This window comes from Myotis yumanensis, unplaced genomic scaffold (assembly GCF_028538775.1).
Source record: "Myotis yumanensis isolate MYYU_CA2020_CCGP unplaced genomic scaffold, mMyoYum1.0.hap1 SCAF_12, whole genome shotgun sequence".
Taxonomy (NCBI): domain Eukaryota; kingdom Metazoa; phylum Chordata; class Mammalia; order Chiroptera; family Vespertilionidae; genus Myotis; species Myotis yumanensis.
The window spans coordinates 24,137,409-24,155,362 of record NW_027223763.1 but is presented as its reverse complement, the minus strand read 5'-3'; the positions used below and the strand labels follow the sequence as shown (position 1 = coordinate 24,155,362).

The 17,954-nt window shown below is 41.5% G+C and overlaps 1 protein-coding gene across 2 annotated transcripts in view; it reads left to right on the top strand.

Annotated features, from left to right (window-relative positions):
* The window catches only part of PLPPR1 (phospholipid phosphatase related 1), a 191,191-nt gene extending 174,724 nt beyond the window's left edge, over positions 1-16,467 (top strand). For both annotated transcript variants that reach the window (XM_070430103.1, XM_070430102.1), the window contains 4 exons: positions 1,098-1,348; positions 5,711-5,887; positions 9,534-9,665; positions 15,345-16,467. In XM_070430103.1, coding sequence (XP_070286204.1) covers positions 1,098-1,348; positions 5,711-5,887; positions 9,534-9,665; positions 15,345-15,377 — 593 coding nt within the window. In that variant the 3' untranslated portion in view covers positions 15,378-16,467. The remainder of the gene's footprint in view (positions 1-1,097; positions 1,349-5,710; positions 5,888-9,533; positions 9,666-15,344) is intronic.
* Positions 16,468-17,954: the final 1,487 nt, after the last annotated feature.

Genomic DNA, 17,954 nt, shown 5'->3' with positions numbered 1-17,954 from the left:
ACATTCACCAGGGTAACGCTGCCTCTCACACGTGCCAACTTCTCCCATAATTGAGCTGCATTTGGAAAGTCGGCTTTATCCCTTTAAGGAACTTGTATACACCTGGGCTCTGAATAGCCTCTCTTGATATACTTAACAGATAATCTCTACATGTACTCTCTAGGCTTTGAAAGAATTCACAGTGGGGCTTCCTGTGAGGAAATCTGCCCATCATTTCCACGCTTAGTAGGGTGAATCCTGTGGAATTCACCAGAGAACAGAGAGGATCCAGGAAATAAAGCCCACCCACAGGATTCTCGGCCAAACAGCAGTGTGTGTGATAGGAAGAATGATGCCCTCCTCTCGCAAAATGTCCGCATCTAAACCCTGGGAACTGTGGACATGGCACCTTACATGACAAGAGGGAACTTACAGGTGTGATTAAATTAAGGATCTTCAGATGAGGATCATGTCCTGGATTATCCAGGTGGACCCAATACACTCAAAGGGTCCTTATAAGAGGGAAGCAAGGGAGAGTCAGAGAAGGAGAGTGGAAGCTGAGGTCATAATGATATGATTGCTGAAAGGGGGGGTGGGGGTCCCAAGATAGGAATGAAGGCATCTTGTAGAAGCTTGAAAAGGCAAGGAATGAATTCTACCCTGGAGTTTCCAGAAGGAATAAGCCCTGCCTACCCTTTGTTATTAGCCCAGTGAAACCTATTTTATATTTCTGACCTTCAGAACTGCGCGAGGATACATTTGTGTTGTTCTGAGCCACTCAGTTTATGGTAATTTGTTACAGCAGCAATAGGCAAACTAATACAGTCAACAGCGTCTGTCTTTAATCCTCTTTACTTCTCATTTTCTCTTCCCAACATCAAAAGAAACACACAATTCAATCAAGGTTTCCGGAATGATCTTTTCGCTCTCTTTTAAGGGCAACTCCCCAGCCTCATTCACTCTGATAGATAACGCCTGCTAGGAGAAGTTGCATTTCCAAACAGCACCAGGAAGAAACTGTTTTCAATAGGTCATCCTGGACTCAGTGTTTCCTCTTGGGGATAAAACCAGTCAACAGTGTGTGGCACCATTTCTAATTCTTTTAAATCTTCTTCTAGGGGTATTTGCGTTTGGGCTTTTTGCTACTGACATTTTTGTAAACGCCGGACAAGTAGTCACCGGGCACCTAACGCCATACTTCTTGACGGTGTGCAAGCCGAACTACACCAGTACGGACTGCCGAGCCCACCACCAGTTCATAAACAATGGGAACATTTGTACCGGGGACCTGGAAGTGATCGAAAAGGCTCGGAGATCCTTTCCTTCCAAACACGCTGCCCTGAGCGTTTACTCCGCCTTATATGCCACGGTGAGTCTGCGAGTCTGGCCGTCTCTCCCAAGTGGAGCGATGGCTGGGATGTGTGTCTTTCTGCCGTCCTCGCCCCCATTCTTTCATCACTGTCACTTCTAGTGGTTTTCCGATTCTTGTTACAAAGTGTTTCTCCTAGGTGATATCATGCTGTTGCCCCCACCCTGCCAGAGGATATTAGTTCTGGAAAGAAGGTTGATAATCAATTAGTCAAATCTCCCCATTTTACTGATGCAGAAACTGAGGTCCTGAGAATAGCTAAGAACACACAGTTAGAGCTGGTACCAGGCTTCTGGCTTTGTGTCTAGGATTCTCTTACAGCCCACAGCAGCACTCTTTGCCAAAGTTTTGGTTGGTTCCAGGACGGCACAGACTCCTCACACCTGCCTACAGATTTGCAGGTGTGGGCCATAAAGGAACGGCTGGCCCTGCAGGGCACACCCCGGGGGAAGACAGCTTCCCTTCGCTCCTCCTGACACTTCTCCATCGAGTTCCCACACTGATGGCTGATCCCACAACACCCAACACTTCACTTCTCCCTGCTCTCCAGATCACTCAGGCTTTGGTGCCCCCACTGAGGTATAATGTTCTCTACATTTTTTGCTGTTATCACAGAGAAAGCCTAAAGCGCAACTCATCTTAAAATACAAGGAGAAATGATGGTCTCGCTTTTTATTTCTACTCTTTAATTTCTTCCATGTGAGAAATGATTTCATTTCACCTCCCTCTGGCCTGTGCTTCTGTGGGGGTTAGAAGGAATAATAATACTTTCCCTCCCACCTTCTAAGTGATTCTGGCTGTGCTAATTATCAAATTAACAGAGATAGATTAACAAGGGCAAAACCAAAGTTCAATATATGTGCACGGGGAGTTCTCATAGGCATGAAAATTCCAAAAACAATGAAGCCGCCTTGGATATATAAGACATTTTGGACAAAAGAGAAAGGTGGGGAACAGGAAATTAGATTTCAAAAGTGAGGATGGGCGAGTCACAGGTAATTGAGAGAAAGCAGAACACACTGACAGGAAAATCCTTGCTAGGCAACTCAGAAATGGTGGGACACAGGGCCAGCTAGCTGCTAGGCTCCAGCCCCAAGCCCTCCTGTTTACCACACTTAATTCAAATTAGGCTACAGCAGCATCCTAAGATCTCGCTCCTGAAACAGGTTTCTCTTTCTGAATCCCTGAGCAGGAAAAGTGGGGAGGTTCTGTTTCTTAATAAACAGCTTAAAATCAATTTCCCAAAAAGGCAGCTTCAGGGTGGAAAAACTTTGGTCCCTTCATTTGCATAGAACTGAGAGTTAGGGATCAGATCAAAGGCTGAACATCATAGGCAGTTAGCGTGGAAGTGCAACTATTGGTGGAAAATATCCCTTTCCCTTCCTTCTCCGCATTTTGTACTCAGGAGATAGTGATTCTCAATGAAAGGTGAGGGAAAAGACAGAGAAAACACCCCTTTCAAATTGCCCATTCTTCCCAGAGCTTCTGAGCATGCGCCCCCCCCCCCCCCCCCCCCCCCCGGGGGAACACGTCCCATCCCTTCCCTGAGAGTCTGCCTCTGAGGGAAGAGAGTTCCTGCAGTTACTCTGAATTACATACATTCAGGGAGGAAAAGAGTGGCTCACAACCAGTCTGTCTCTTTAGTAGACTTTAAGATACAGTGGGGCCTTGACTTACGAGTTTAATTCGTTCCGAGACCGAGCTCGTTAAGGAGCTCATTAACTCAAATTACTCTATCAACTCAATGCAAAAAATCAGCCGAGAGACAGCTGGTATCTCAAAAAACTCGTTAGTCGGGACACTCGTAAGTCAAGGCCCCACTGTAATCGCTAAATATTCTCTCCAGAACAAAGTTCGCTTGGAGTCCCATTTACAGGATCACATCCGTAGGACCAATTTACCAACCACCAATTATCCAAAATGTCTTCTTCATTATTCCTTTAAGATTTTTCTTTAATGAATGCGCGATAAAAGTTATTTCAGCTGCCCCTCCCACCCCACAGTAAGAAAAAACAAACATAATTCACACAGAAGCCTCAATTTACAAAGCAGATCCATTATAGCTCAGTGAGGCTTCTTCACTTTATTTAAACAAACAAACAACTATGCCAGGTTTCTTTTCTTTTAAGCAAAGAAAGTCCTCTCAGGCATTCACCATATTTTTTCATATTCAAAATATTGACTTGCCTTAAGTTATCTAGAACCTAAGTTATATGAAGCAATGTACTTTTGAAATATTTTTATTGATTTTTGAGAGAGAGAGAGAGAGAGAAACATCGATGTGAGAGCGCTCAACCCAGGCATGTGTCCTGACCAGGAATCCTTTCAGTGTATGGGATGACACCCAAACAACTGAGCCACACCAGCCAGGGGGAAGCAATGTGCTTTTGCACCATTTTCTATATTTTTATCAGGCTCAACTCATTGCTATGTGAAATTAATTTTACAATACCATTATAAAAATTAAATCTGTTACTTCTAATAAACTGCCCTCATCAAGTAAGATATAAATTTATTTTGGGGGAGAAAAAGTAAGCAGAGCCAGCTCACTCAGAATAGATGCAGCTATAGCACATTTTCAAGGATTCAGATATAAGCCAATTCAAGTCATGCCTCTCTATCATCAGATAAACCCTGATACAAGTTTCCAATTGTGCAAACATTTCTGAGCCCCTATTATGTGTGAAATTTTTTCAGAAATTACTCAACAGATATTTCCTAAGTACTAGTTCATACTGTGAAGAATACTAATTAACTGTAGGCCTCATACTCTTAATAGTTTATAATTTAACAGGAAAGATTTATAAAGGTTATATTTAAAAATATAGAAAAACTAAACTTAAATATACCTGGTATAAATGTTACATAGCATCGCTTACACAGCCTCAGAATGGTAATAACATGCTGTATTTATGTAGCTCTGATCTCACCACAGTTTTTCAGGGTATCTGCTACATGGAATGAAAAGAATCCCATCACCCTGTGTTCACACCATGTTGAAACATCATCCTAGGAAATTAACAGTTTCCATTCTAATATTGTAAAATGCACCTATTGGAACTTGTATGTGCTCAGGCCACACAAACACACCACAGACTATAAATTAAATATCAGCATACCATTTTTCAGGGTTGCAAACGCATTTCTCACTTTTGTTCAAGAAATGATAGATCAATAGTGCCCTCTACTGGTTTCTTGTAACTATTACCAAAGAAGATCTAACAAAGTGTTTATATGAAAGAGACACATCTTCCTATCTGGGCCACTGGGAACCCATTTGATAACTGAGCCTATGAAACATGGCCCAGCTCCTCACAGTGAAATGAGAATAGCCTACATATTACACTTGAAACTAATATAAAATGATATTGAATGTCAACTGTAATTAAAAAATAAAATTAAAGAACAGCCTACCTACACTTAGGCTTCATAAATTTCAAGTGTCATAAATTGAATCATTCTTTACTTAGTTTAGGTCTTCCCAGTCTTTTGTATGTCCTGACACAATTTTGTAAATTAATATTTTAAAATACACTAGGGTCAATGAATGGATAGAGCTGATCACAGTTGTCCCAAGGAATGAGCACAACTGAAATCTATTCGTGTGACACACTGGCTGGGAAGTTCTAATTTAGTCAATCAACTAATCAATAAATGCTTTCGTATTCATTGCTTAGAAGTGTAAAGAATCAGCTAGCAGTATGGGGGACGCAAAAAGTAAAATGTAGAGTCATTCACCTACCTGATCTTCTCCATAAACTTCATTTTCATAGAAGGATTATTTGGTATCTGAGAATCTCACATGGGTTTCTTAATACCCAAAATGGTGCTTAAATTTGTTACGTGAAAACTGCAGCTTCTGTGCCTGTCAGTGTGGCTCAATGGTTGAGGATCGACCTATGAACCAGGAGGTCACAGTTCCATTCCTGGTCAGGACACATGCCTGGGTTGCAGGCTCGATCCCCATTAGGAGGAGTGCAAGATGCAGCCAACTGAGGATTCTCTCTCATCATTGATGTTTCTAGCTCCCTCTCCCTTCCTCTCTGAAATTAATAAAAATATATTTTAAAAAATACACCTGTGTCTTCTGAATCTGATCATTATTCCGTGCTCATTCTTCCTGTCAAGCATAATTTTTGTTCACATGTCCCCTAGAATACAAAACACCATATTAATGGACATCTATCCATTGTTCTTGCTGCACTAGTTTTCTACCCAAACTCTACTGCGTAGCTGAGGGGAGCTGTTCACCGGGTTGATGTGGTTGCTTTGGCACAGCCCCCATTTGCGTGCGTCGGTGCGTGCATGTGCGTGCACTGTATGAGGGGCCTCCAGTCACTCCCCATCTCTGTCCTGTTCCAGATGTACATCACAAGCACAATCAAGACAAAGAGCAGCCGACTGGCCAAGCCCGTGCTGTGCCTCGGGACCCTCTGCATGGCCTTCCTGACGGGCCTCAACCGGGTCTCTGAATACAGGAACCACTGCTCCGATGTGATCGCGGGCTTCATCCTGGGCACTGCGGTAGCCCTGTTTCTGGTAAGTCGGCTTCCCTCTTCCTCCCTTTCGTGCCCTCTGAGAGGCTGCCCAAGACCATGGGGAGTCAGGTTCCCAGACGTCCCAGTCTACACCCATGTTTCTCTGGCCTGAACCTTGCAAGTTGCAATTATTCTCCAAGTATTATGCATCCTATTGCTGCAAGAATGATTTCTAACGCACCCTTTCCTTCAGAAATGTGATCGCATGTCCCCCTGGGGATGGGGGAGAAGATTGCCCAGGAAGAATGGTTGCTCCACTTTCTTCAACACTGGGACTGGGACTGGGACGGGGGCTGGGATTGGGACTGGGATTGGGTTTGGGGCTGGGACTGGGGCTGGGCAGATAGTGATTTGCATACCTTCAAGCCGTTGTTCTAAAATGTTTGTTCAGGATGTGTTGGGAGCAGCTAAGTGTTGCTTGGGGGAAGCACAGAGAACAAAGACCGCTGGTGGAAGCAGGCAGCCTCTTCCCCTGCATCCCAGGAAACTGAGCTCCTGCCAACTTGCATATCTCACTCAGAAATACGCACACTCTCAGCTAACCACAGACTTCTTAGAAAGCCCCTGTTATTATCTGAGCGTGCCCTCGGACATCTTGTTTCTGCTACAAGTGGCTTCTCAACAACATATTATTCTCTTCCTAGAGAAGAGTTGTGGGTAACACAGTTTTCTCCATATCTTTGTATTTCTGATGATATTTTAGTTTCTCAAATACATGGGGATCTGCCTACGTCTTCAATTAGGAAATCCCTTAATCCAAGTTGGATTGGAAGAGACGGGGTTAGTTTATATTGTTTCTGGTGTGTGTTTTTTTCAATTTTATTGAGGTCTGATAGGCCTATGACATATGGCACAACAAGTGTACAATTTGATCAATTTTGACATCTAGATTCGTCCTTCTCTCCCACCCTCTCCTTCCCCTCATTCCCAAGCTACCACTGATCTTCTTTTCCTCACCCTATATTAGTTTGCCTTCCCTAGGATTTCCTAGAAATTGAACCATATAGTATGTATTTTTTCTCTGGGATCTTTCACCCAGCATAATTATTATTAGAGGCGTTCGTGTTATAGCATGTACTAGTATCAACAATTCATTCCTATCTTTTGCTGTATAGTATTCTGTTGCATGGGCATACCATAGAGGTGCGGGTTTTTAATAATCCTCAAGGATTTAAAATAGGCCCAAGAGGATTTACGGTCACTCACCAGGCCTGGAGAGCCACATGTTGCTCATGAAGTGAATCCCTCACAATATTCAGCCCGCTTCCCGTCTGAGACTGACGCCAGCGCAGTCTGATGTCCCCTCCCTTTCTGCAGTCAGTAAGACTGGCATCTCACACAGCAGGATTTCACAGTCCTATGACCTAATTCCTCCTTGTCCTCCCAACATATATAAAGTACACACATGCCTCTCCCAACCACTAACAGTTTCTCAGTGTTTTTGTTGGCGAAGGTACACACAGAAAATGCTCACATTTATTCAGAACACTGATTGGGAAACTCCATTCTAATTCAAAATTATTTTTAATGGGTCCAGGCTTTTCTTCTACAGTGTAAGGTGTACTTACATGCAAAACCTCTGGGTGAAGCCGCAGGAAGCATGGTGCTAAGGATGTTCTGAGGCGTTGATGTCTCATAGGGGATATTTTCCTACGGTTGCTTTTTTTAAAGAGGGAAAGACTAGAGGTGACTTCAGAGAGGCTAGAGTTTTCAAAGAGACATCAATACTGCATCCATGAGAGGGCTCAAAAGGAAAGTCAGCCAATGCTGCTGTCCCTCAGCCCTGGAGCCAGCCAGCCCCAGCTAGAGAGAATGAGCAGTGTTGACTATCCAAAAAAAAAAAAAATGTGATGGGGTTTTTCCAGGATGGAACCTATAAAATGCTTTGTGTTTGCTAAGACCCCATATACAGATTCTGCTTTAACATTAAACTTGTTTTCTCTCAGTGACTCATAGCCCTGCTTCCTACTGCATGGCCCATTATGGGCTTCCCAATTGACGCCAAATGTCAAAACTTGTTCTCCACAAATGATCTTTTTGTAAGACCCAGCCCTGCTGTTGAGTTGCTCGGCAGGTGACAGACCACACTGTAACTACATGTGCACATGCACACAACCTCACATGCCTACTCAGTAAGCTGGAATATGGGAAGGGGAGGATGTTATAGAAAAGACTGGAAGCATTCCAAAGCAGAGACTTGGAGAGCAGACAGAAAAGGAGAGGAGAGTCCGAGAAGAGGAGCACACTTGTGGCATATGTTCATTATGGTTTTGTGTTTCCTATGAAGATGAAAAGGGTGGGTGGAGTGGGAGATGATTAATTGAGCAATTACTATATACCCTACACTTCATGTGCCCCTAGAACAGCCCTCATAGAGGAGGGAAGTGAGGCTCAAAGATAAGTAACTTGCCCAATGGCTACACAATCAATAAGCCATGCATCTAGCCTGAGTCTTTTCAACTCCAGAGTCTCTTCAACTTCAACACCTTCCACTTCTCCCATTTCTTGAATGGAGGGAGTTTAAGCAGAAATGGAGGGAAGGAGAGGGGGTAATATTTATGAAAATGTTCTGCAGGGTTAGAAGAATGACAGGAAAGACTCAGAGGCACTGGATATAGAAACAAAGATGCAGAACAATGAAAGAAAGAGCGTGGAAAGAAACAGACAAACTCTCCATGGGCAACAGAAGCAGACCAGATGGTGAAAACAGACTGAGGTATGAAGGGGCCTCAGTAGGAAATAAAGAAGAGTAGGTAGTTATTTAGAGGGAAAGTTTCTTAATGGAAGCAATAAAAGTGTCACTAATGAGTTATTTAATCTCCAGCCTATAGTGGTCACATAATTTAAGGATGATCATTTTAGGTAGAAGTTAAAGACTAGCTAACAGTGACTGAGTATTTGCTGTATGTTTGGCACTTACGAGGCAAAATACGATAGTGGTGTGAGCTATGGAGTTTAAATCTCTTTATGACGTTGGGCAAATTATCTAGCTTCTCTGTGTCTCCTTCCCTAAGTTGTAAGTTGTTGAGAAGGTTAAATGAAGTAAGTAAAAGTCTCAGGACAATGCCCGACACATAGTTGCCCTCAATAAATGTCAGGTGTGTTATAACCATCGTGTCTTTTCATCCTTATGGATTTATGAGGTATGTATTCTATTACTTTCACTTCACAGGTCAGGCTCAGTGGGTGGATGGATTATCATTGGCCATCTGGTGATTCGACGGGTGCTTCCTCAGCACTTAGAACAGTGATGGCGGACCTATGACACGCGAACTCATTTTTTTGGTTGATTTTTCTTTGTTAAACAGCATTTAAATATATAAAATAAATATCAAAAATATAAATCTTTGTTTTACTATGGTTGCAAAGATCAAAAAATTTCTATATGTGACACGGCACCAGAGTTAAGTTAGGGTTTTTCAAAATGCTGACACGCCGAGCTCAAAAGGTTCGCCATCTCAGACTTAACATGTGCTCAGCAGGCACCCTGGGCTGCACCCCAGGTCTTTCCATGGTCCCTACCCACTGGCTCAAAGGAAGACGTCACTATGGCAATGACATTCCAGGGGAACAGCCTGCCACTCTCAGAGATGGCCAGGCACTGACGGCTGTAGTCTGACCCGATCTTTTTACCCCTCATCCTGCAGGGAATGTGTGTGGTCCATAACTTTAAAGGAACACAAGGATCTCCTTCCAAACCCAAACCCGAGGATCCCCGCGGAGTGCCCCTAATGGCTTTCCCAAGGATAGAGAGCCCTCTGGAAACCTTAAGTGCACAGGTATAGTAAACTGGCTATAGCAACCAAGCCCACAGGCTCAGGCCTGTTCCTTAGAGGGGCAACTGTTTCGTTCAACTATTCTATTGAGAGCAGATACCACTGCCCAGCAGCAGTAAAAGTCTGGTGTAAAGGCCCTCGGGAACTTCACAGCTCCCCTCAGGCAGTCTTGCCTTTATCCTGGGACTTGGCAATCATGAGTCCCAGGAAGTTCTTAGCCTCACGTGAACCTCGGCTGCTTCAGGATACCTTGGCCTCCAGGGCGATAGCACAGTTAGGAAATCTGGACAACCTACATGGGAGGTCCATTTGATTCAGTAACTAGGACGATATTTGGAAAGAAAACGGTTTTGTTATATGTACTGACAGATGTAAACTAGAAGCACATTTACAAAGTTATTGACAGAATAGATGCAAGCGTCCTTTTGGATCTGTTCTGATAACAACCATCAAAAATCCGATGCAACAATACTTGCTGATCACTTATTTACACCAGGGACACAGAAAATAATTAGCCACACCGTCCTTGCCCTCAAAGAACTCTCAGATGATTAGGGAAGGCAGATGTCAGTGAGTCGTCATAAGCTGGCGTAATGAGTCACAGGTCCAAGATTTGCTGTGTGAATATAAATGAAGAAAGATACATTCTGTCTGAAAAGACAGGGAAAGTGTGGAGAAGATGGCATTCCTCACTTGCTCACTTTTACCTTGGACAGTTGCGAGGGGCTTTACAAATATCCTCTGATGTGAACAAAAACTATTGAATCAATAGTATCATCCCCACTTCCGGGTTAAATATAGGAATACTGAAGATCAAGGTGTTAAATCACTTGCCCAAAACCACATACCCAGCATGTCAGAGAGCTAAATGAGTAGCTCTTAAGTAGAGAGGGGAGTGATTTCTGCCCACATGTTTACTTTCTATAACAATCTATCTTGAAATCTTATTTTCATTTGGCATTTTCTTTCTAATCCATTTGTATAGATCCTGCAAAGGAAAGTAAGTCACCTCCCCCTAGAATTAGCGTGTGCTTCATATCAGTACAGTATAAAAATATTTTTCACTATTTTATTTAAAAATTATTAACACCCTAGCCAGTTTGGCTCAGTGGATAGAGCATCGGCCTGTGGACTGAAGGGTCCCAGGTTCTATTCTGGCCAAGGGCACATGCCCAAGTTGTGGGCTTGATCCCCAGTAGGGGGTGTGCAGGAGGCAGCGATCAATGATTCTCTCTCATCATTGATGTTTCTCTCTCTCCCTCTTTCTTCCTATCTGAAATCAATAAAGGAATACATTTAAAAATAAATAAATAAATAAATAAAGATTATTAACTATCAATCATATCTCTAAGATAACTATACTCTTAAATGTTATCAATAAACCAGAAGAAAAATCCAATAAAGCTATTTCCATCCTGGGAAAAATATTTAGGGCTCTCCCTTAAATCCAGTGCCAAGTATTTTATTTGTTTATTTCCTCTTAACCTGTATTAAGATGAAATTTTTGACTGTCTAATTAGAAAGAATGTGCTGAAAATATCTTACTGGTTTATTTATAGCTAGCCTGTTGATGCAGGTGGAATGTCAAATTAGCTTAAATAATGAGACCTTGTAATGAAATGGTGAAATAGACCCTCCCTAGTTTTTTCCCCCTATCTCATTAAGTTTCTATACCTGGTGATGTCAGAGTGGCTCCCTCTATTTTTTGAGGTGAAGCAACTAAAGGCAAAGGTCGGTTTGAAAAGCAAACAGAAATATTTGCTGAGTTCCACAAACATGTCGATCTCTGTGTCCTTGTAAATGTTTACTTCACCTGGAACATCCCGGTCTAAGGACATCTCATTCCCACCCACCCTCCCTCCCGATATTGCTCAAGGGTTACCCTCTGTCTGAAGCCTTGTCTACCTTCCTTCTCTCTTCTCTTCAAGACCACGAATAGTTGACCAGGCCAAGAGACAACCAGGCCATATTTTGGGAGATTCCACTTACATTGAAAAATGAAGTGCCAAATAGGGTTTCAAAAACTGCTATTCACAAGATAGATTTTTAAAAATCTTTTAATTAACATATTAATTTATTGCTCACAATAGGCAATAGTGGAACTTCTTTCACTTATCTTTGTATCCATGTAGATCACCTCATCTAGGTACAACTTGAGGCCTTTCCTGAATACCAGTCTTGGGCCAGAGGACCCTCAGAGTCCCTCTGGACCGCCCCTCACAATTAAAGCCAAGAATATCCCCTCACGTCTGCCTCCTACAAGGACTTAGAGATCTTTGAGGATCTGAACTATATCTTCCTGACTCTTCATATTTCCTGGCATTCACTGGGTGTGAAATAATGTTTGGCGAGTAGACAGATGCAAGCCAGAACCAACGCCTGAGCTAGACGCTTGAGTCAAAACAAAGAACCTAAAATCAGGCCATAGAACCTCGATGGGAATTAGAAATGTATGAGCAACAGCGAACAGGACTTGTGCAGGCTAGTCCAAGTGAAGCTACAGGAAGCTGGATGGAAGCTCTGACCTCTCAAGTGATGTCTTCCATACCAACGTGGGAGGTTCAAGTAACCACCCACCGCTGCTAATGTCAAATATTTCCACAGGGCGAGTGAGGAGAATGTTCCCTGTATTTGTTGGTCAAGAAACTGGCTTATTTCAAACCATCACATTCAATCTCATAAGAATCCTGCAATTGGTATCATTATTCTATTTTATAGATGAAGTGAGTAAAGCACAACCCAGTCAAAATGAAGACACAAGCCTATATATTTCTAAAGACCCTGATTTCATTCCAGGGACATTTCGTTTTGAAATCTGCAGCTCTCGTTTGAAAATGGAAACATGCCCTAGGGGTTAGTGTGTTTGAACTGAGCTATAGCTCTTCCCAAATAAATATTTCCTCCCTTTTCCCCTGTGGGCAAGAGCTCCCCTGTGCAATTCCAACACCCGTGTTTTCAGTTAGAAGCTAGTCCTTTGCCATTTCTGAATTGGAGCCATCTACCCAGGAGGCAGATCTGGGGGATCGGACAGGAGATCTGAACCTCTCTTCAGAGCACCATTCACACCCATGAAATCCATCCCACTGTTCAAAATACCTCAAGGAGAAGAGTAGATTGTCTGGAATGGGAGGGTACCCAGTCGCCCCTCTTTCCTTCCTCCTGACACTTTCTTTCCCCTTTGCCACATGGAGCCCCCAGAGCTACTGTGTTGCTTTCCTCTCTCAAATATCAACTCACATTTGAATGTCTGCCTTCGGTGACTCCCCTTGGTTGGGTTGATGGAGACAGGGTGCATTTTTCTAAAATCTTTCCCAAGTACTGAAGAGAAACCAGAAAGTAGATAATTACAGAATGCAAACAAAACAAAAATGGCCACGTTTCCAAAGCCTTATTCTGTGGTCCTATAGAGTTGTTGTGATCCTAAAGGCACTGGCTTCAAGCCACTCTCTGCATCTGCATGCCCACATTCCCCAGAGCAATCAAGCTTAGTGTTGAACAATTTCGTTTCCTTGTGTCTCCAGATGGGGGAGAGGGGAAGAAGACTTGTTTTTTCTTTAACACACACAAGAATCTAATCCATGGGAGATCCAAATGCCTAGGACCTTACTCCAGGAGATTCTAATTCAGCAATTTGGAGGGGAAAAAGATTATATTTAAGAAAATTCCCAGAGGAATTCTAATGGCCCCCTTCATGCCAGTGATATCAAAGATTTCATATTCTAAGTAGCAAAGAGGACTTGGAGAGAACGAACTTGGAGAGAAAGAAATCTGCCCAAAGTCACCCATTTAGTTATCTTAGAGTGTTAGATGACTTTATCTTAAGCTTTTACTCTTAAATGGAATATTATAAATGACCAAAGTATTAGCCAAAAATCAATTTCTAAAAGGGAAGCATACTATAACACAGTTATTTTTCACATTATGGTAAAAATGCATCCAACCTTAGTTTTTACAAATATGACAGATAAGAAGAGTACCTTGAAAAATACAAAATAGGCAATTTCTAAAATTCTTATTTGAGCTCTCAAACAGGAATCAGGAAACCTGTAATAATTAATTACAGCTATAGCCACAGTTTCTTAAGTTATTTGCCAATTCTATGGACTTGGGAGCTGAGGATGAGATGGGAGAGGTGGGTGGGGAGAGGTTAAGTTCAAACAAGAGAGGAAGCTTTGGGCTGCAAAAGGTGGGGGTTATGCAGTTAACCCTTGAACAACATAGGGGTTGGGGACCTGACCCCCCCCCACACACACACACAGAGTTGAAAATCCATGTATAAATTTTGACTCCCCCCCAAACTTTACTAATAGTCTACTATTGACCAGAAGCCAAGAACATAAACAGTCAATTAACACATATTTTATGTTATATGTATTATATACTGTATTCTTACAATAAAGTAAGCTAGAGAAGAGAAAATATTATTTTAAAAATCATAAAGGAGCCCAGCCGATGTGGCTTAGTGATTGACAATCGACCTATGAACCAGGAGATCTAAGTTCAATTCCCGGTCAGGGCACATGCCTGGGTTGTGGGCTTGACTCCCAATAGGGGGCGTGCAGGAGGCAGCCAATCAATGATTCTCATCATTGATATTTCTATTTCCCTCTCCCTCTCTCTTCCTCTCTGAAATCAATAAAAATATATATTTAGAAAAGAAAGAAAATCCTAAAGGAAAATACATTTACAGTATTTATTGGAAAAAAATTTGCTTATAAGTGGACCCACACAATTCAAACCCATGTTGTTCAAGGGTCAACTGCATATATAAATTATATAAACAAAATATAGGGATTATATAAACAAGCATATAAACAAAAATTGGCTAGAAAAAGCTGCAATCATAGTAGGAGATTTTAGCACATTACTCTCTGTAATTAATAAGCAAACAAAATATAGTAAAGACATCAATGTTTAAAAAGGGTGATCTAATGTGCATTATGTATAATCCTTCTCAAAACACATGAAACATGAAAACAAACCACATAGAAGACTATAAAGTAAATCTCAAGGAATTTTAAAGAATCTACATCATACAGACTATATTCTCTAGAAAAAAATTTCAAAAATATCTAAAAAAAAAAACCTATGCATTTGAAAATATTAAACTCACTGCTATATAACTCATGACTCAAAGAATAAATAATATGGAAATTTTTCAAAAATTAGAACTGTCCAATATTAAAAACATCTATAATAATAAAAGCGTAATATGCGAATTAGACTGACATCCTTCCGAACAACCTTCTGGACAAAGCTGGGGCTGCGAGGGAAGCCCAGGTCCCGGGTGCCAGAGGGAAGCTGGTGCCGGCAGCCAGGGGAAGGAAGGCCTACTCTTGCATGAATTTCGTGCATCGGGCCTCTAGTTTCCTTTTAAAAGATGTGGGAGATAGCTATAGTTATTTGAGATCCTATATATAGTAACTATAACATAAAGCAGAATTCTATAGAGAGAACAAATTTGGATGAAAAAATCATCTGATTTGGGCTGAAAAATGAGGGAAGATTTACCAGGAGAGGCAATAATTTCAGAGGTCTCAGAAGAGCATATCACAGAGAGGGAACAGCCTGTGCAAACTCGAGGAGATAAGAAAGCAAGAGAGATTCAGGGGGGAAAGATGAGTGTGCACATGTAGGTGTCAATCAACCCATCGCTAAGATTTTATCTGCTTGTGTTTGCAGAATCACTCTGCCTCCATGACCGAAGTTACCTGAGACGGCCGATGTGTCACAAGCTGGTTTGTGTTTTTTTTAATCACCCTCTAATTCAATACTTCAAGACACACAGTTACTCAATGTCAAACTGTGAAGACAAGTATTATGTTTATCTAGTTAGAGGCTAATGTTTTGTACATTTTTGTATGAGGAAGTGATGTAGCTTGCCCTGATTTTTTTTTTTTTTTTTTTTGGTCAGCTTTAATATATTTATGCCAGAATTTCAAACCAACAAAATTTTCTTCTTGTTCAAGTGTGCATTGAAGAACCACATTTATTCAATGATGGATGTTGTTTTTGTGATATTTGTACACAAATCTTTTCTCAGTTTTATAGACACAGAAATAAAATTAATATTAACAATTCACTTTAACCGTTTATTATCACAGTTGCTGCCTGATCCAGAATTTTTGAATATTAATGAAAGTTAACTTTTGAGTTGCAGGGAGGACAATGTTGGATAATGGCAAATGTCAAAATCAAATTGTACAGAAAGAAATATTACTTTCAAAAAGAACTTGGTGTTCTGATCTCTTCATGTGTCATTGCATTCTAAGTTAAAGTAATATATGAAGTCATAATAATGAAGTCACCTTGTTACACAAACAATTGGCAGAAAAATCCTGAATTTGAGGGGTACTAGGATTATATGATTCTTTCTTAGACAATGGTCTCTCCCATCTACGAAACTCAAGATGATTCTGGAATTATGCCCTTGGGTAGGCATGTGACCCTAGCCTTCTTTCAAAAGCAGCCAGCACCAGCCTCCCCTGTCAACTCAATAGTTTTGTATATCATATTGTATGGACTTTATATGAAAATGAATATTTTACAGTTTGCACAGTATTATTTTACAGAAAGGTTATTATCAGAGCATCTACAACCCAGAGCCCAGAGCAACAGCTTGATTTTGTGGCTTTTAATTGTTCTAGAATTTTAACTGCATCTCATTTTTCTAGCATGGTGAGAACCGATGTGAAACTCCTTTAAGAGAGGAGCTCCCTTGTCTGTACCTATCCGAATGTTTTCTTGATACTTCCATGTTGGCTCTTCTTACCTTTTTTTGTACATATTTTTTTTCTAAAGAGAAGAGAAAAAAAAGTTATCACAAAATGTATTCTGGCTCATGTCCTTTATTTTCAGCTTCATCCACTGGGCAGAGGTATTGGAATCATCACAATGAAGTGTCCTCAATACCCATTTATACTTTGCAGTTCCAAGCCTGCTGAGCTAAATCCTAAAAGAGGCTGCACATACAGCACCAGTGTTAGAATCCAGGTCTGCCTGGCTCCGAATTCCGCTCTTCCCACTACATCACGATGCCTTCAGTGTATCCAAAGGCTTTTTTCTCAAAAACAAACAACAACAACAACCAAAAAATTTACCTGCTTAGATGGTTCAGGGGGTGGTATAGGTGAAATACCTACTTACTTGGTTCAGGGGTGGTGTAGGTGAAATACCTACTTAGATGGTTCTGGGGATGTTATAGGTAAAAACAGAAAAAAGCATGTCATGAGAAGGATAGATTCTGTTTATGAGAAGGAACTTACAAGCTTTGGGCTCTTATATAAGCTATCTACATGTAATGTTGCCCAATTTCAGACTGATTCGTTTTCTAAACATATTTTAGGATTTTTATTTTATAGCGACAGTGAAAGTTCAACTCTATTTCATGTTCATGGAAAGACATTCTGGAAAATGCTGTCAGGCTACACTGATTTTACATTACCCATTTCTTGCCTCAATGAGAGGCCATTTAACTATCTACCTACCAGATGGTATTTTCAAGAACTTAAGTTGATGATTTGAGCATTATCCTTGTATTCTTCTCTCTGGTTTCAATCTGGAAGGACCTAGTAGAAACATCCTGAGCTCTCTAGCCACAGACCCCTATTTCCTGGCCTTTGGCTTCAGGTATATTGGTACATGACGGAGTCATGTTCCACAGGACACCACACTGAGGTACTTGGAACTAAGGGGCATGTCTGGGTTCACACCGCTGGGACCCCTGAGCCAGTCTGATTCCTACCATTATGACATGGCAACCTTGGTGTTGCCCCTATTTAGCCCCAAGTTCCTTCACGGACCTCACATTATCTTTCAAGCCTGCCAATGGAGATTCGTTTCTTAGGGCTAGGGACCCCTCACGTGGGCCTTATCCCAAAACAAAGCCCTCTGTCTACATAGGACAAGTGGTCACTTAGTCTCAGAAAGAATGAATTCTGCAACGATCTTTTCTTCCTCTTTTTAAGGAAAGCCCAGGGGAGCCTGAGAAGTCTGACTCACTGTGAGAGGGAAGTAGGAAGAAACTAAAGAAAGGCTAACAAAGAGTGTTGATATAAGCAACCTCATGAGACAATTAGCCCCTGAGGATAACTATTTCTTTGGTTCAGCACCCAGAACAGGGTTTGACAGAGTAAACAGTTAGGATTATAGACTTCCTCCTAATTTGGCTAAAGGAGACCTGACTCACTTGGACATAAAGAGAATTTGGCTCCTAAAGGCATCTGAAAGATAAGTTTATTTAGATACAGGAATAGTAAGGGTGAGGAGACTGCACTTAGCAGTTATGAACAT